The following is an 18,745-nucleotide window of genomic DNA, read 5'->3' on the forward strand; positions in this document are numbered from 1 at the left end:
CGCCTAAATCCCATTGAATTACATTGGGAGTTTGATGCCTAACTCCCTTGGGAATTCCAACCCCGATGAATACAGATGGCAAACTGAAGCTTTGTCTACGCTCGAAATGTTTTGCTGATTGTCGTATGAATATAGCTAAACTGGCAAAACCCTCCTGCCGCGCACGCAGTGATACTGGTACAAAAGTGCTTCTGCGGGCAGAAGTTGGGAACCGGCCATAAACTCTACTGGTATAAGCAGCTCTACTAGTATAACTGCATCCACTCTCGGGCCCGTGCCTGTACAGTGGTTAAAAAACAAAAACAAAAACACCCCCACACCCGCCCCCTCCCCCGCAACAGACAGAGCTGTTACGGTTTAGGGGAGGCCAGGCTAACCAGGAAGGCCAAATCAAATGCAGCCTGCTCTTTTCTGGTGTTGCTGAGCTTGCGCCTTGCTTACACCAGAGCTGCACTGGGCCTGTGCCCCTGTTCTTAATCCACAGGCTGGCCTGCTTTGCTGAATTTCCCTTCTCCTCCTGCCCCCACTCTGCTCTCAGGAAGCGCTGCAGGAGGCTGAAGATGATGCTGGTGCAGTTTGGGACGGTAGTTTTAATCTCCAGGCCCTTGGTGCAGACACGGAAGCGCTGCCAGGTAAGAATACCATGTATAGGAGCAGATGGCACTCGCAGCAGCGCTGCAGGGACCATTCATGCTCCGGGATAATACAGACACAGTTTGTGAATGTGTGCTTAGGGTGGGGACAGGGCAGTCTCTTTAGATAGTTTCTGGGATTTAGACACTGGGGTCTTCCCAGCCTTTGACTCTCAGCGCTGACGAAGGGGCTGGGAGCGAGCAGGGATGGGGGACGTGGGTTGATCTTTGTCTTGCTGCACAAGGAGCCCTAGGGGACAATTTGAGACTTTGCAGGCAAGTCCCCTTAAATCCCTTCTGCCACCAAAGGCAAGAGCTACAAACAAGGCCTTGCGGGAATACAAGGAAGCTTTAAAACATTATTGGGCCTCAGGATTCAGGGTGTCAGGCAGGACAGGCCTAACCGGCAGCAGATGCAGACACAGGGAGAGCTGAGTGGCAGCCTCACATCACTAGAACACAGCCAGCAGGGTGGAGAGGAGCCTGAAACCCAGGCTGGGGGCACCCCACTCTTGGCAAGGTGGGAGATGTGACTTGAGCAGGGTTGTGTCCCACAGGGGCTTGAGAGGCTGCCCCTCGACTGAGAGCAAAGCAGGTGCCATTGTTAAGGCTGCTAAGTGTTTAATAACAGGAGGTCCTCATTCCACCACAGGGGAGTGTCTAGTGATACAGGCCAAAATAGAAGGTGATTGCTTACATTTTTTTTCTGATCAAGACCCTGCTTAGGCAGAAGCCTGTTGGTGTCTGTGCATGGAGCAGGGCAGCCTGCCACATGCTCAGCGTGGACTGAGATTGCCTGATCAAAAGAGCTGCCACACCAAACAGCTCGCTGTGTTGAAGTGTATCTCTCGGGTGCCAGTGGTCACCTCAGCTTAATTTAAACCATAAATAAACCTGACGTCTGGTTGCTTTTAGCCCGAGTTTGTAAACAGCAGTGTGGCTTTAAACAAGGGTGGTTTTAAGCCGGTTCTCAGGGTCACCTGGTGCTGGGGGGAGAAGGAGACATGCTGGTGCCAGGTCTCACCACCACGTACAAGAAGGAAATCTCAGCTAGGGCAGTGTTTATGGAGTTGGGGACAATGACTCTGCCCATCTCCAATCATGTTCCTTGGATCCAGCCCAGGGACGGTCACGTACTCTCAGGAGAGGGATCAATTTATAGGTTTAAAAGTCAGAAGGGACCGTTATGATAGTCTAGTCTGACCCCTGTGTAACCCAGGCTGTAGGGTGCCAGCTAGGAATTGTTGCATCCAGCCCGTCTCTGGTGGTGGAGCTGGAACATTTATTTTAGAAAGACACCTAATCTGGATAGGAAGGCTCCAATTGATGGAGAGATTCCCGAAGACTGAAGTTCTCTCCACAGACTGGGTTCAGCATCGGCAGAGACAGCACAAGTGTAACCCCCTGGTCACTGGTGTGTGGTGTCCCCTGCTGTGCCTGAGCTGCTGTGGGGCGAGAGGCTGTGAGAGCTCTCAACTACGAAGCCTTGACCTCAAGCTGTAGTGACTCGTGCCTTTATTTTAGCTCGGAGGTCACCAGATCAATCCCCGGTGATGGCCAAAATGGCAGCCATCACACAAGCTTCCCACCCACCACCCCTTCCAGCGTGTTCCTATCCTAACCCCGAGAGTGACTCCAGGAGCCATTTAAATCCTGGGCCTGTCTGCCAACAGCCAGGCTCCTTAGTGCCAGCTACAGTGGCTGTGGATTTGTGCTGTGGACACACATCCACAGAGATGAGACATGAGACCGTCAAACTCATTTCATGTAGGCTGCCGAAGAGCCATGAGACAGTAGCCACTGCTGCTCTGTTTTCTTTTGCAGAAGGTGGGACCTCAGCTTCTTATTGGAGGCAGGGGAGGTGCCTAGCACATAGGGTGTAAGGGCTCACAAGGAGGCACAGGAGAGACCTCTTGGCCAGAAGAATGGTTGCAGGACACCCATTGAAAATCCCTACAGTATAAGGCGTAGCCAGGCATGGGTGGCTGTGCTGTGCTCCCAGAGCAGGCCTGTGCTCTCAGCTCTGCTCCAATCCCTCTCCAGAGTAACCACAGCAAAGCCTCCCATGCCCTCCCCTCCGTGTTTGCTTTCTAAGGCTCTGCTCCCTCCTGGCGTGACAACAATAAAAGGTCTCAAAGTTCGCCTGCTGGAACCGCAGTTTCCCCCGCTCCTTCCTCTGTGGCACTGCCCTGGGCGGACTTTAGTACGCCTGCCCTTTTCCCAGCCCAGGCCAGCCCAGCCCTGGTCCCTTCACATCTAGCCCCACACGTCCTTGGCAGACAAACAGGAGAGAGAGCGAGACAGACACACAGCCTCCGAGCAGGAGGCAGGTGAGTAGCATTGGGTGGGACGTGGTGGAATATCCCTGCCCGCAGACTGGGAAAGAGTAGAGCTGAGTGGGAGCCTGGCTTCCTCTAACTCCTTGTCCTGCCCTCGGGGGTAGGGGGTGGCCCTCTGGTTACCTCTCCAGGCTGGATTCAGGTTTTCTAGCTGCCAAGAGAGAGGGCGGTGAACCATGTTTCTGGTTACTGAATGCTTTGTAGGGCACTGTCACTTGTGTTCTGTGAGACAGTGAATGCCAGACAGTCTGGAGAGCAGGCTGTGGGGCAGAGGCTCCTTTCTGATTGTGTTCATCCTGGGAGCGAGGGGTCTTAGACCTATGGCAGGTGCTAAGGGTGGTGGCCAAATCTCGGCCCCCCTCATGTAGATAGATCCTAAGAAGATGCCGTGTTCACCCTCTCTTTTTAACACGCCAGCGGCTGACATGGCAGGCCTGCTACTGCACATCCCCAGGAACTGTAGCTAGAAGTACCCAGTAATCCAGAGTATTTGCCCCTCCGAGATGCCTGGCACACCCCAGGAAATGCCCTCATGCCATTTCTTTTCCTTCTGATAGCAGAGGCGTGTGGACAGCAGGCAGAGAGAGGAGTCGCTGGCCAAAGGTGGCCAGGAGAGTGGTAGCTGCCCAGGAATGGTATGTAGATAAACTCTGATGTATCAGGTTTCAGAGTAACAGCCGTGTTAGCCTGCATTCGCAAAAAGAAAAGGAGTACTTGTGGCACCTTAGAGACTAACCAATTTATTTGAGCATGAGCTTTCGTGAGCTACAGCTCACTTCATCGGATGCATACTGTGGATCCGATGAAGTGAGCTGTAGCTCACGAAAGCTTATGCTCAAATAGATTGGTTAGTCTCTAAGGTGTCACAAGTCCTCCTTTTCTTTTTTCTGATGTATCAGTTGTGAGGGCCTGCTGGGGTTTCCAGCAGTGTGACAGAGATAACGGAGTGAGTTCCCACTTCAGGGATGATCCGGCAGGTCTGTCCCTGCCAGGGAGTGTATAACTGAGCCAGCTGTCAGAGGAGCCCTTTCCGTCCATCCAAGGGAGCTGAAGTGTGGCAAGTCCATGGGATAATGTGCATCGATGGGGAGCAATATAGGCACCCAAATGCCTGGGGCTGAGCTTTGGAAATATGCCTAAGGGATTTGGATTCCCATTAGAAATTAACGGAATTTGGTGTCCAACTGCTCTAAGGGACTGAAAATCTCGCCTTAATGCCCTTTTCTCCACTGTTCTTTCTGAGTGACCTGCAAAATCAGGGCCCTCAATCCCAACCACTTGCCTTTTATTATAGATTCCATGAGATTTTTCCTTGGAGTTAGGGATATCAACCCCAAGTCAGGGGCCAAAGCCCACGCTGGGTAATTCCACCTGCAGTTTTGGAGGGAGTATGGTATCATCACCATCTTCTTTTGAACGGAAGCATGATGTTGCTTTTACTGTTGTTTGCCTGTATTCCACCCCAGAGGTGACTACACTGGAGTGATCATTCCTGAATCGTTCCTGTGTGTGTGGGGAGAGGGGTCTGTCTATAGATGTGAGAGAGGCAGTGTGGATGAAGGGCTTTGGGTAAAATACATTTTATAATCATAAGATATTAGCAGCAATAATATCTGTAAGGCATGTATGGTCTGTTGTCTGGTTATCAGGCCTGATCCCTGTATTCACCTCTGGACTGATGTGTAATTTAGCAAATCCTTTTGTGAGGCAGCTCCCCTTTCAGGAGCAGCCTCCAAGTGTCTCCCTCTGCTGTGCCAAAATTCCAGCTGTGCTCCTGCACTTCAGAGGTGAGGGTGCAACTTTCTGTTGCCCTGAAGGGGGTAATACCTAGGCTACTGCTGCGTTTGCATGATACTGGGATATGTCCCAATAAATCTTAGTGGCTTCTATCAGTTCTGTGATGGATTATGCAGGATTGAGCAGAAAGTCAGCCTGTCACCTGCACAACTGCAATGAAGAGGGGCCAAGGATGCAACTGGGCAAATGATTCCCTCTGAAAAAACTTTTTGGACAAGTTTGGCCTGCTTTTCAGTCATTGAATCATCCACGTTTGTGGCAGCCGGGGCCTCTCAACTGCTACTGAATTAGAGAGAGTTGTGCGTGCTCACTAGCTCCCGGGGGATGCTCCCCCCCTCCCCCCGTTCTGTCTGGGGCATGAAGCCTAACCAGTGCTGCTGCAAAACAAGCAAAGGCCAATCCCCTGTTCAAGGCCTGACCCCAACCTGGTACTTGCTTTGTCCTGTTAAGACTGAGGACTCTGGATAGGGTGACCAGATGTCCTGATTTTTGGGTCTTTTTCTTATATAGGCTTCTGTTACCCCCCACCACTGTCCCAATTTTTCACACTTGCTGTCTGGTCACCGTAACTCTGGACAGTACGGTGCTTTCACTTTATGGAAATACCGCCTTCGGTTTCATTTTGTATGTCTACCCACTCTCCTGATTTCCTTTTGGGCTTGGGATGGGGACAGACTCACATGAAGTTTAGAGTTACTCTTGGTTTTTGAGCTCAATGTGCTTCAGCCCAGGCTGGCTTGAAACTGAGGTCAGGTTGTCCCGGGCTGTGGATGGCAGTGAAGTATATGATACATCTATGAAGGCCTTGTCTGCACTAGAAAGCTGTACCACTTTACCTGTCTTGTTGAAGTGGTATAACGCAGTTCTGCTGGAATAAAGGTGCCTTGTACTGCTATAGCTATTCCCTTATGGAAAGGGGAATAAAGAATATCAGCATAACTGCATCCGTATCGTGGATTGTACAGGTACAGCTATTTCAGTTACCCCTCCGCTTCCAACTATCGTAATTCACACATACAAAAACTGTGTGTAAACCAGGCCTGAGTTTGCAATGAAACCTGAAACCATGCAAATTGTCTGCATTTGAGGATTTGCCACCCACAATTGGGCATGCCTTGGTAACAATCCTTAGATAACCATGTGTTCTAAAACATGGATCCAAGTCTGGAAATGTTACGATCTGTTTCCTGGACGCTCCGGTGACTTCACCAAGGGTAATTTTAAAATCAGATGTTTTACTGATTGGCCAAACCACACTGGTTAAAATATGGGAAGTTGTCTTTAGTAATAGCTGCCCAGAGAAATGTCATGACAGAAAGGAAAGAGATGTCAAAATGATCAGTTACTGAGCAGCTTAATCATGCAGAGCTAAAACAAAAGGCCCAAATTCTGTGTGCTTTACTCGGTACGTCTACACTGCAGCTGGGAGCATGCCTCCCAGTCCAGGTGGACAGACTCACGCTAGCTCTGCTTGAGTTAGCATGCTAAAAATAGCAGTGGGGATGTTGTGGGTGAGATGGTCTTGGACTCCGGTGACTTGCCTGTTGAAATGAATGGGATTTCTGACCTAGCAACGTGCTACTCAACTAGAGGAGAAAGAATCAGACCTAATAAGTATAAGAAATTCAGCGAAAGGACCTCAGGGCTGGATTCTCCTTTGCTTTGCACCAAATACTGTCATTGGGTATGTCTACACTGCAGTCAGAGGTGTGGCTGCAGCGTATGTAGACATAATCGGACTAGTTTTGATCTAGCTAGCTTGAATAATAATTGCAGTGAAGCTGCAGCCGCATGGGCTGGCCTCTGGAGTACGAACCCAGGGTCCTGGGCAGGCTGTTGTGGTTTCACTGCTAGTGTTACATGAGCTAGCTGGATCAAAGCTAGCTCGGTTATGTCTACACATACTGCAGTAGCATCTCTGATTGCAGTGTAGACATACCCGATGACACCTGTGCAAAGTGGCGTCATTCTGAAATGGTAGCAAGGTATGTCCACTTTGCATAAGTGTACACATCAATGCAAGGTGCAGAGAAGTAGAGGACAGACCCTAGGGGCCAGGTTACGATCTCATAAATCCAGATGAACTCGATTAACTTCATGGCCACTTTTCTTTTTATTTGTATGGTAGTGCTCTTGGATGCTGTAAAATAGTGAAAAAGCAGCTGCAGTGGGGGGAAAACCCAGAACCATGGTCTCATCTATGCAAAACTAGGAACCTCTTGGACCTGGGAGAAGTAACCAAAATGCAATACATTTTGTATCTTTCCCCCCGTAGTGCTTGACCTTCAGCAGCAGTGACCCTCTTTCCTACTTTCCCATCCTTTCTCCAGTGTGCTCTTCATTGCAACTCTTATTTATTCCTTGTGTTTTATAAAATTCGAGAACACTCACACACCAATTACTCTGGTTGGCTCAAACGCTCAAGTCCTGGCTCCAGCCACACTGTTACTGATGTCAGTGGCAGCATAGCCCGAAGACTGAGTAAAAACACCTGACCCCGTGTGTTGCCCGCAATTAATTTATTTTTCTTTGGCTACTGTGACTCCGATTGCTGACTCTTTGCTCCCTCTCGCCTCAGGACGTGGGGCTGCTGGAGATCCCCGCAGAGCTTGCAGCGCTCCTGCACTCTGCCAAAGGTAAGAAAACCCCTCCATCCCACTCGCTCGGTTCTAACTCACAGTGTTTGCGTTCGTGGCTTTGCATGTGTGTGTGTTCGGCACGCTCTCTTGCCTATATCGTATCTGCTCTGTTGGTGTTGGAAATGTAAACATGATAACCCCAGGTGGATGTGTATAAGGGCCTCCTCCAAGATACAGGGATAGAGAGGCAGCATTGTCCGGCGGGTGCAGCACGGGGCTGGAGCTCGGGAGACGTGGGGTTTTATCCCCCTAGCTCTGCCACTGACCTACCATAGGAATATGGGCAAGTCATTTTCCTTCTCTGTGCCTCTTTCCCCTTGTATGGCTCATATATTTAGGTTGGAACTCTGTGGGGCAGGGCCCGTCTCTTGCTGTTTGTACAGCACCTAGCACATTGGGGCCCCTATTTCAGTTGGACCTCCTCAGTGCTGCCATAATACAAATTAATTAGTCATCAGGGCAAGACACCTGTCAATGAGCAGACGGTGCTGGGTTCCCCAGGCACCTTGCCCATGGAAGCATCCCCCAGGAGATGCAGATGATGAAGCATTGCAGCCAAAGAGATGTGTGGTGAATCGTGCGGGTTGGGAATGTTTTGACAAAATGCCTTTTCCCCTCCATTGGAAAATGCTGATTTGTCAAAACCAAAACTTTTGCGGGGAACGTATCTGTTTCAACAAAGCTTTCATCAGGAAGGTTTCCTCTGGTCCGAGAGAGAGGGGCAGACAGAGACATCCTAGGAATAACCTGATTCAGAGCAGGAGGTTGGACCTGGCTTTCCCTTATCCCGGCTGAGTGCCCTGAACACCAGGCAATAGGCTATTCCCTCTCTCCCCACTTCCCTTCCCTGCTCACCTCTGTTTTCAATTCATGAACTTTTCTGAAAGGTCTTGATTTCGTCCCAGTGCAGAATGAGAAAGTTTTGAAATCTCAAAAGCTTTCTTGGGACAGGAAAACCTTTTGCTTCCCCTAGAGCACTAATAGGGTTTAACCAGAGGAGGTGGAAGAGCGGGAGGTGCTTGGCTTGGAAAATGGAGGGAGAGGAGGCGGGAGGGAAGGAAAGTAGCGTGGCTGGAGTGCTGGAGAAGACGTGCAGGAACTGTGTTGTTTGGGGAAGTCTCTGCAGCCAGGGAGGCGTTTGTTTTCCTATCGCCCCTGATAAATCCCTTATCGTCGGCCTCACTGATGGTGACCTCTGGTTGATTTATCAACTGGGACACTGCCAGCATTATTTATACACCTGTGAAGGAATGGAAACCCTTTCAGAGACTTGGCCTGCGGCGTTCCCTATGGGCGGCTTCACTGCTGTGGGCATCAGAGGTTTGGTCCACACCCCTCACGGAGCTAATCCTGGAAGTGTTGTTTTCATGACCCCTCTCTGCTCTGCTAACTCCCCCTTTCTAACAGAGCCTTGAGTCCATTCTCTGTCCTGTCACTCCAACCCCAGCTAGAGAAAAGGCAGAGTGAGGGTGAACAGAGAAGCCTCTCCTCTGTGAGTGGGCAGGGGTCTGTGGGGATGGGGAGATAGCGTGGGTGTCTCGGGTAGGAGTGGTGCAGACGGCTGCGAGGGGGGGAGCAGGTGTCTCTGTGGGAGGGAGACTTTGTGGGTGTCTGGTGGGGGGGAGGGTGATGGTGGAGATGGGTGGTGTGGGTGTCTCAGAGAGGGAGGTTGGTGTGGGTGGCTTGTGCGATGGTGTGGGTGTCTCTGGTGGGCAGGGTGTGTTGGTAACTGGGTATGTGGCACCGTGTCCAGTTGCGCCGGAGGCTGAGTGTCCATTTTCTCTCTCTCTCTTACAGGTCAGCACCATGCCCAGGCCAATCAGATCGTGGAGGTTTCACCTCCAGAGGTCAAGACCAAGTGCCACCTCTCCCTCCCACCCAACATCAATAACTCTCCCTTCTCCGCCTTCATGAAGTCTCACTTCCAGGTAGGATGCTGCTGATGCCAGAAGCCACAGGGACTCTTCCATTCTCTCCTGCCTCCTCCCTGCTTGTCACCTCCCCCTGCTTCAGTGTTGTCTCCTCCTCTCCCCGCCTCTGCCAGTCTGCCCCAGGTTCCACAGCGTTCTGCCTCTCCCGCACTCTCTCACCTACTCATAGGTGCTGGAACTGCCGCACCGCCGGCTCGAAGGGCTTTCCATTATATTCAGGGTTTACAGTTTGGTTCAATGGCTCTCCACTATACACATTGTTCCAGAGCCCCTGCCCGTACTTTCTGTGTCAGGCCACTTTCCTGGGCTCCGTAACCTCCTCATCTCTCCGCTCTGGTACGTGCCTGAATGTCGGGGGCTGCAGACACTCCCGCAGAGGCTGCGTGCGCTGTCTGTGCTGTGCGTCCCCGTGGGCTGTGTCTATGGCATTGGGTTGTCACTAGGGACTCTGCCTAGGAGTCTGATAAAGGACTGAGCCCCACATCAAGCCATCTGCCTCCTCCTCAGCCGCTCTTTGCCCTTGTTTGTCTGGCACAGCTGGGAGAATGCAGAGTCCCGCTGTGGACTCCGGCTCTCTCCTAGGGCCTGTAGCAGGGTGGCACGCGCCAGCCATTGGCAATGCCAGCCATGAACACCATCCTTTTTCACCTCCTAGGAGCCCAACTTCCCTGCCCTTGGACAGCCCCTGCAGCAGCCCTTAACCCGCTTGGAGGGCGAGGATACGCAGCGCGCTCTGGAGATCAACAAATTGGTGAGTGCGGGGGGTGGGGGTGCAGCTGTTCATTACAGAGCTAGCCTACAATATTGGACAATCCCAAAGTAACTCCACTCACCTTTGTAGTGGGGCATTAGTGAAATATGAAGGCACATTATACAGACACTGTGCTCCTCTAGACGCTTTCTGTCTCCAGAAGGGGAGGGGCTTTGCTGGGGTTCACAGGACCCCGAGCGCAGTGGTACCCCCAGAAGGAAAGTCATGCACTCTGGAGGTGACAGCGAAAGAACTGAGAGCCAGGAGGACTCTGGATTTATAAGCCAGCAAGTCACTCACCTGCTCTGCGCCCATGGGCAGGTCCCCTGACCTCCCTGAGTCTCATTGAAACAAGCTGGGAGACAGGAGGGAGGGCGGGATCTGAGCTGAGCTTTCCCAGGGAAATAAATTGGCTAATGATACGCGTTAATGCTGGCGATGGGCACCCGGGTGGGAGCAGCTGTGCTGCAAAGCCACATGTGAGTTGCTGTGTTCTCACTGGTGCTGTGCTCACCCCTGTACATTGCATGGGCTTCTAGGGGCATATCCCATGGTTCTTAGTCCTGCACCAAGCTGAGCCACTCTTTGGTTCTGTCCCAGTGAATGGTGGGAGAACTTGTCTGTCCTTCTGGGCGCATGGGGGCGGGAGGGTGGAGATTGTGGAAAGGCAGTGCGGGGCTATCAGCACTAGGGTGACCAGATGTCCTGATTTTTTGGGTCTTTTTCTTATATAGGCTCCTATTACCCCCCACACCCTGTCCCGATTTTTCACATTTGCTGTCTGGTCACCCTAATCAACACTCTAGTGGTTTAGCTTGCATCCACACAGCAAAGGGGGTGGGTTACCAGCTTGAGTGAAAGCACTTTAGCCTACAGCCCCAGCTGGGCCAGCTAGCCTGGGTTGGGTGAGGGTTTTGTGTGTGAATGGGGGAGGGAGGAAGAGGTTTGGGGCAACACCCAGTGTGGATGGAGAAGGGACTATGTTAACTTAAATTGTATGACGTGAGAGGTTGTTTGAGTAAAGTGAAATTATCTGTTGCGGCATGTTGTTGTATGGAGATCAAAAGCACATATGTGTTAGGGACAGAGTCACAGAGGTTTGGACTCCTGAATGGAAGCTCCCCCAGAGGGGAGAATTGAAGGGTCATGGCTGGCTCAGGAGGAGGGAGGGTGCAGGATCACAGGGGGTTGGGAAGGTGGGCTGTGGTCAGGAAGGAAAGGCTCTGGTAAGTTTAGCAGTGGGAAGTAGAAGGGTTACTGAGCACCATTTTGAGGTTTGTTATGTTTACTCTGGTTAAGTAAAACACTAGTGGTTTTTCAATGCCAGCAATGGAATGCATAGACAGGGTGGGGAGGTTTGAAGAGGGCCCTCAAAATAGTTAGGAAAAATGGCCAGGATCACCTGATATATTTAAGGCAAGTGTCCTGAGAGGAAACTGCACAGGGTAGGAGGGCTGTACTAAATGTAAATGTAAATGTCTATACTAATGCTTATGTTTGAAAGTGTTTTGTGGGGCTAATTGTACAGACCTGATATAACATGTGAGAATGACAAACCACAGGGAAAGGGTGGAGTGAAGGAGGTCGGAGTTACAGCAATACAATCGTGCAGTGACTCTCAATGTAGGCATGTGATGGCTCAAAGTTTAATGAGACTTTGAGCATGGCTGCTGTTCCTTTCCATTATGTTGCATTTTGCAGCATCTGTGGCTTCCCTTCTAACTGGTTTATTCTGTAATTAAGTCTATATATTTTAAAAAATGCAACTCAATCTTACAGTCCATGCTGAAACAGCAGAGCTGTGACTTTACCCATGTTCTATTGTCTCTGGGAGGGAATTGTCTGCTTTACTGTCTTATGGAGGTGTCTTCGGTATCAGTGCTATTGTACGTGGACAGGAGTAGAGATTTTTGTTTAAAGAGGGGATCCAGCCTCTTTATCAAAAATACAGTGTATCTTCTTCAAAACTGCAGCACTTACTCTTTCAGTACAATATGGATGTTCTGAGAATTTACATGCAAATCTGTTGATGACTTTAGGGATTCAATTGAATTACACATTAATTTAATTAATTAAGAAATTTAGTACCCTAAATCAGAACTTTCTTTTGTCTCCCAAGATCTCACTAACAGATCAGCACAGACCCTTCAAACTTCCAGGATAGTGGAAATAATGAGGAAAAGGATAAATAATGCTTTTTAAAAATGTGGCCTGTGTACAAGATTTCAGTGAGTTTTGACCATACAGGAAGTTTGAAGAGTCTCTTCTGTTACCGTTGGAGACAAAAGAGTCTCAGCCTAGGTGCTAAAAATTTGTAAAGGGCCTACTTTACAATAATTTTGATTCCTAACCTTATTCATAGGTTTCCTTGTGAATTCTCAGAACCTTCATTCCGTAGTCAAAGAGGAAGTGCTGTAATTTTGGGAAATGTGCAGTGTTTTTCATACAAACCAGAGGTCAAATCTCTGCTTTAAGTGCAATAATCAGCCCAGCCTTAACTATGGAGTTTTTACTAATGCCTCCATAACACTTAGCATTTTTTAATATATAGATCTCAGAGCTCTTCACAAAGACGGGGTGAGCATCATTTCCTTCACTGTACAGACACGTAAACTGTGGCCCAGAGAGGGAAGGTGATTCACCCAAGACCACACAGCAGATCAACGGCAGAGTCAGGAATATAGATCAGGAGTCCTGGCTCCCAGTCTGATGCCCTATCCCCATGACATGCTGCCTCCCGAATTCTCCTAAACCTTGGGGGTGCCTGAAATCTGAACCCCAATTCAGATCTGAATTTTGTAGAGGGCTCCTGGGGCCAACTGAACCTCCTAGTTCAGATGTCTCTGGAAGTGCGAGGTACCTGCAATTGCAGCTTGGGTCTGAATGTTTTGATTTAAGCCCCTTGCTGCTTTTCCATTGGGCTTCTTTTAGATCCTTCGGTTCATCGGGGACAGGAACCTCCAGAGCTGGCAGGAAGTGCTCCTGGGTAACTACATCACCAGCCGAGGACTGGGCAACCCAGCCCTGCGCAATGAGATTCTGAGTCAGGTGGTCAGCCAGGTGTGGAAGAACCCAGACACAGAGCAGAGCCAGCGAGGCTATACTCTGATGGCTGCACTCCTGAGCGCATTTACCCCTTCGCCAGCACTGGAGAAGCCCTTGCTGAAGTAAGGAAGGGGGAGAGATGGCTCCTTTTTTATTGCTGTTCCCAGAGAAGAGCAGCATGTATTAAAGGCAGCTGCCTGGTTTACAGGTTCGTGTCAGACCACGGGCTGGAAGGCTACAACGCCGTTTGCCAGCGCAAGATCCTCATGGCAATGCAGCAGACAGACACGGACCCTGAGGTCTCCCGTGCCCATCCTCCCACCCTGTTGGAGTGGACCGCTAACCAGAGGAGAGGGAAGATGGTGCTGGATGTCTTCACCTATAATGGTAACTAGCTCCTGCCCTTCCCAACTGCGAGCCCCTACGAGGCCTCTGCTGACGCAGGAGTTAGAAAGGAGGCTCACCTTCCCGTGGCTGGAAGTGGGCACAAGACCTGTGCTACTTGCTGGCATGAGCATGAGGGTTTGAACCCGGTGCCCAACCCCTCCCAAAGTCAGAGGCTGTTCGGATTCAGAGTCTTGCCTGTTGTAGAGACAGAGGCTGGAGGCTCATCTAGAGCCAGATCCAAAGTTTCAGTTCTTTTGGGTTTGGCCCATCTAACCAGGGATTGGTGCCCTGGCTGTAGCCATCACTCGCTGTTCCTGCTCCAGCTAGGACAAAATCTGCCACTTCCCCTGCTCCCCATTGCTCTGTGTCCTCCAGCATGAGCCACTTTCCCTGCTGTTCGCTGATTAGCTGAGCCTCCACTCCCGGCTTTTTTCCCTTCCCCAGAATGTTTCCATTATAGCGTACTGCCTTTGTAACTTAGTGTGTGCTTAGCACCTCTGCAAACCAGGCCTCGGGTGACACAAGTTGGACTTCTGCAGCGAGTGGCTACAGGCACCTGGCTACTGATTAGAGCTTACACACGTGGGATCCAGAATGCCCTGGCATTGGCAAGCACACAGTAATGGAGCCCCCATGTGCTAGTCCAGAGAGAGCACTCAACCTGCTCTCGGCCCCTCTGGGTCTCCTTAGCAGCCTGGGTGTGAGATCCTCCAACAGGGCTCTCCGCATGCTGCCATCTTGTGCTGTTCTGGGTTCTGTGGAAGGCTCTATGCTGACTCTCTCTTTCCTGGGCTAGAGGAGATGTTCTCTGCTGAAGTAGAGTCCTGGACAACAGGGGAACAGTATGCAGGCTGGATCCTGAGTTCAAGGTACAGGCCAAGGGGGGAGTGCTGCTGTTCTTTGGGTTCACATTGGGCAGGGCTGCAGGCCAGCAGTAATAAATTCATCCCTGGAATAGTTGCATTTCCCACCATCACCTGTTCTCTCTCTCTCTCTCCAGTACCTGAGCATGGGATTGCACTGTTTATACCTCCAATAACATAAGAATTGCCAGACTGGCTCATTTAGTCCAGGATCGCACTTCTGAATGTGGCCAGCACCAGCTGCTTCAGAGGAAGTTGAAAGAAACCCCATACTGGACAATTGTAGAGTACGAGGGAACGATTCTTCCTGACCCCAGGCCCTTAGTGGTTGGCTCCTGCCCTGAAGCATGAGAGTTTGCAACCATTATTTCAGAATAGAATTCTGTGAATAGCTTGGGCTCTTGAGCCTCTATGGACTGAACAGTTCTAACTCCGAATGGTTTAGTACTGTGGGAAGTGGTTGGGATTTGGACGGAAGGGAAGAGATTGAAAGGTGGGTGGTTGGAATCAAGAACTCCACAATATGGCATGGAGCCTTCTATGACTTTCTCTTCTGTATTCCTTTTTGACACTGATGTGCAGATGCAGCCTGCTTTGTGTGTGTGGGGGGGGGGGGGGGAGGGGTGCAGATGATGAACCCGAAAAGGGTGGTGGTGGTGAGGATAATAATGATTCTTAGCTCTCTTATAGCACTTTTCATTCATAGATCTCAAGGCACTTTACAAAGGAGATCAGTATCATTGTCCACATTTTAAAGATGGGGAAACTGAGGCACGGGGCTAGGAAATGACTTACCTGAGGTCAACCAGCAGCTACTGGAAGAGCCAGGAATAGAAACCAGGTCTCCTGAGTCCCAGTCCTGTGTTCTATCCACTAGGCCACACTGTCTTTGGGCAGGCCAGCAAGATGGGGCTGGTGAAACCCTGGGTGGCAGAGCCCAGTGAAGTGCTCTCAAGTCAGGAGGAGTTGTGTGTCTCCCAGAGCTCAGAGCACAGGGAGAGAGGGAGGACCGTTGATCCCGGGGAGAGAAAGAATGGCCTTGGGGCGTGGGAATTGGCAGATCTGGGTGCAGTCCCTGGCTCTGCCAGATTCTCCATCTGATCTTGGGCAAATCACTTAATCACTCTGTGTCTCACTCTCCCGCTCTGAACAGGGATGGTGATCTGTCCCTCACAGGGGGCTATGAGGAGAGATCCATATATGCTGGGGGAGGGTTAGGGTTAGCTGGGGGCTGGGTGCAGTCTGCTGAGGGGAGGAATAACCAGCCTGGACTAGAAAAAAATGGTGCTAGGGGAAGGAAATTGAACTCTCTTCTTCTCACCATGTCTTCCTCCCTCCCTTCCCCCATCGCCCTGGTGTTCTTCTGTGCTGAATCTGCCATTCTCTTCCTCTCCCTCTCTCTTCCTGCTCTCCCATTCTCAGGGGTTTGGATAAGGACCCTCGAGGGTGGTCCGTCTCCATGCTCAGAGGTGAGGTGTGGTGGGACCTGCCTGGCTGTGACTTCATGCTGGATCTCATTGGAGAGATGGAGGAGGCCGGCCACTCTTCCCTGTCCTTGACTGACTATCCCATCACGCCCGAGTGGGAGGGGAGCCTGTCCCGGAGCGCCTCTATGGACATGTGAGTGCCCCTCGCTGCCTCCCAAGCATACATCCCCACCCCCAGCACTTAGTGCTTTTCTCAACTCTCTGACTTTCCCTCCGACAGGATGGACTGGGACATCCCTCCTGCACCAGGCATTCAGGCTCCATCTTTCCCTCCTCCCTTTCCGCCGCCGTCCTTGGACACTGAGAACATTTACTCAGGTGAGCTCCTCCTCAGGAGCGAGGTAGGCACTCAAGGAGTCAGACAGAGTAGAACCCCAGTGCACGAGTGGCCGAAGCCAGCAGCACTCAGGGAGGCAGGGGGTGGGGGAGGGCTCATATCCAGTGTAACGAGACTGCGGAAGGGAGCGGGAGCTATTCCACACCTAACTGGTAATTGGACCCTTGTTTGCTCCCAGAGCTGGGAGTCCAAGGTGTCCCAAGGACCCCCAAAGGCCTAGAGCACTATGTGGATGACCTCTTCGACCCAGTGCTCCATCAAGGGTCCAGAGTGCCAGTAAGTCTCATGCCGCTTCCTCCCCTCTGTCTGTCTTCAGCTGCCTTTCCTTCCCTCTCTCCCTCCTTCTGCCTGTGTCATTCTGTATGTTCCTTCCCTGAAGTTCAGCTCGGTGGGATGGGGAGATGTGATCCCAGCACGCCTGTGTGTGTCTGTCTGTCCTGCTGCACACTCTGTCTGTCCATCTGCCCCACCCCCTGTCCTGGTGAGCCGTGTAACGCTGGGCTCTCTCTCTGTAGGATATGGAAAATGGAGGGAGCCTGGCTGGACGCATGAAAGGAGGTGGAAAGATTGGACCCACTCAGCAAGGAGCCTTTCCTTCTGCAGGTCAGTAGGGGGGAGGGGGTGGGGTGAGCATCCTGGGTCAGCATGTGGAGAGGCTGTGTCAGGGACTGCTGCTGGGCCGTAGGGGTGTGTGAGCTAGAGTGGGCCAGCTGGTCTCTAGGACGAGGTGAGGCCACGTGCTCGACTGATTGATTGATTCACAGTGCGTTCTTGACTGGGTCAGCACGTGCCCCCTTGGGAGGCTGCAATGCTCTGGGGAGTAGCCCTGGAACATAATTTAAGAATGGCCCTAGTGGGTCAGACCAAAGGTCCATCTAGCCCAGGTGCCTCAGAGGGAATGAACAGAACAGGTGATCATCAAGTGATCTATCCCCTGTAGCTCATTCCCAGCTTTTGGCAAACAGAGGCTAGGGACACCATCCCTGCCCATCCCGGCTAATAGCCACTGATGAACCTACCCTCCATGAATTTATCTAATTCTTTTTTGAATCCTGTTATGGTCTTGGCCTTCACAACATTCTCTGGCAAGGAGTTCCACAGGTTGACTGTGCATTGTGTGAAGAAATACTTCCTTTTGTTTGTTTTTAAACCTGCTGTCTATTAATTTCATTTGGTGACCCCTAATTCTTGTGTTATGAGACATAGTAAACAACGCTTCCTTATCTACTTTCTCTATACCAGTCATGATTTTATAGACCTCAATCATATCTCCCCTTAGCTGTCTCTTTTCCAAGCTGAAAAGTCCCAGTCTTATTAATCTCTCTTCATATGGAAGCGGTTCCACAGTCCTAATAATTTTTGTTGCCCTTTTCTGAACCTTTTCCAATTCCAATATATCTTTTTTGAGATTGGGCGACCACATCTGCACACAGTATTCAAGATGTGGGCATACCATGGATTTATATAGAGGCAACATGATATTTTCTGTCCTATTATCTATCCCTTTCTTAATTATTCCCAGCATTCTGTTCGCTTTTTTTTACTGTTGCTGCACATTCAGTGGATGTTTTCAGAGAACTACCCACAATGACTCCAAGATCTTTCTTGAGTGGTAACACTAATTTAGAACCCATCATTTTGTATGTATAGTTGGGATTATGCTTCCCAATGTGCATTACTTTGCATTTATCAACATTAAATTTCATCTACCATTTTGTTGCCCAGTCCCCCAGTTTTGAGAGATCCTTTTGTAGCTCTTTGCAGTCTGCCTGAGTCTTAACTATCTTGAATAATTTTGTATCATCTGCAAATTTTGCCACCTCACTGTTTACCCCATTTTCCAGATTGTTTATCAATAGGTTGAATAGGGCTGGTCCCAGAACAGAGCCCTGGGGGACACCACTATTTACCTCTCTCCATTCTGAAAACTGACCATTTATGTCTATCCTTTATACCTACCCTGTACTAGAGGGTGCCACCGTGCTCCTCTCCCAGAGTCAGACTGGCCCCGGGCAACCACCGAGTTGCTGTGCTCAATGTCTCCTCCTGCCAAGAGTCTGACGCTTTTCTCCATGTTGAACCTGGAGATGGCTCACCCCTCCCCCGCCCCATAAGCACATCAGAGGTGTCTCGGGTCCACCTTAGCCCTTCCCACAGCACTAAACAGACCCATCAGCCTCCACAGCATGGGCTGCCTCTGAGTGGAGGATTTTAATCTCTTTTTATTGCTTCCTCCCACCCTTCCCCATCATCCTAAGCTATTCAGAGGGTTAGTAAGTCTGAACCATATTCAGATTCTTGCTCTTGCCTTTGGGTGTGTTTGTTCTCTCTCTCTCTCTCTCTCTCTCTCTGTTTTTTTTGCCTGTTGGCTTGGAGTCCAGGTTATATCTCAGTGGGGCGTAGCCAAGCGGTGCCGTGGGAATACCTGTGGCTGTTGCAAACATGGGACATACGGGCAGCTTAATGATTATTGCAAGTCTGTGAGATGGGTTTGGGGGGAAATCCGTAGCTATTGAAGATCTTTGGGGCATGGCCAT

The 18,745-nt window shown here is 50.6% G+C and overlaps 1 protein-coding gene across 1 annotated transcript in view; it reads left to right on the forward strand.

Annotated features, from left to right (window-relative positions):
• The window catches only part of MYO15B (myosin XVB), an 81,699-nt gene that overhangs the window by 35,244 nt on the left and 27,710 nt on the right, over nucleotides 1–18,745 (forward strand). Inside the window, exons 23-34 of the mRNA XM_077833996.1 lie at nucleotides 539–632; nucleotides 3,529–3,606; nucleotides 7,347–7,404; nucleotides 9,205–9,335; nucleotides 9,994–10,089; nucleotides 13,021–13,256; nucleotides 13,343–13,521; nucleotides 14,318–14,390; nucleotides 15,807–16,004; nucleotides 16,092–16,189; nucleotides 16,387–16,484; nucleotides 16,724–16,811. Coding sequence (XP_077690122.1) covers nucleotides 539–632; nucleotides 3,529–3,606; nucleotides 7,347–7,404; nucleotides 9,205–9,335; nucleotides 9,994–10,089; nucleotides 13,021–13,256; nucleotides 13,343–13,521; nucleotides 14,318–14,390; nucleotides 15,807–16,004; nucleotides 16,092–16,189; nucleotides 16,387–16,484; nucleotides 16,724–16,811 — 1,427 coding nt within the window. The remainder of the gene's footprint in view (nucleotides 1–538; nucleotides 633–3,528; nucleotides 3,607–7,346; nucleotides 7,405–9,204; nucleotides 9,336–9,993; nucleotides 10,090–13,020; nucleotides 13,257–13,342; nucleotides 13,522–14,317; nucleotides 14,391–15,806; nucleotides 16,005–16,091; nucleotides 16,190–16,386; nucleotides 16,485–16,723; nucleotides 16,812–18,745) is intronic.

The sequence above is a fragment of the Eretmochelys imbricata genome, chromosome 14 (assembly GCF_965152235.1).
Source record: "Eretmochelys imbricata isolate rEreImb1 chromosome 14, rEreImb1.hap1, whole genome shotgun sequence".
Lineage (NCBI taxonomy): Eukaryota > Metazoa > Chordata > Testudines > Cheloniidae > Eretmochelys > Eretmochelys imbricata.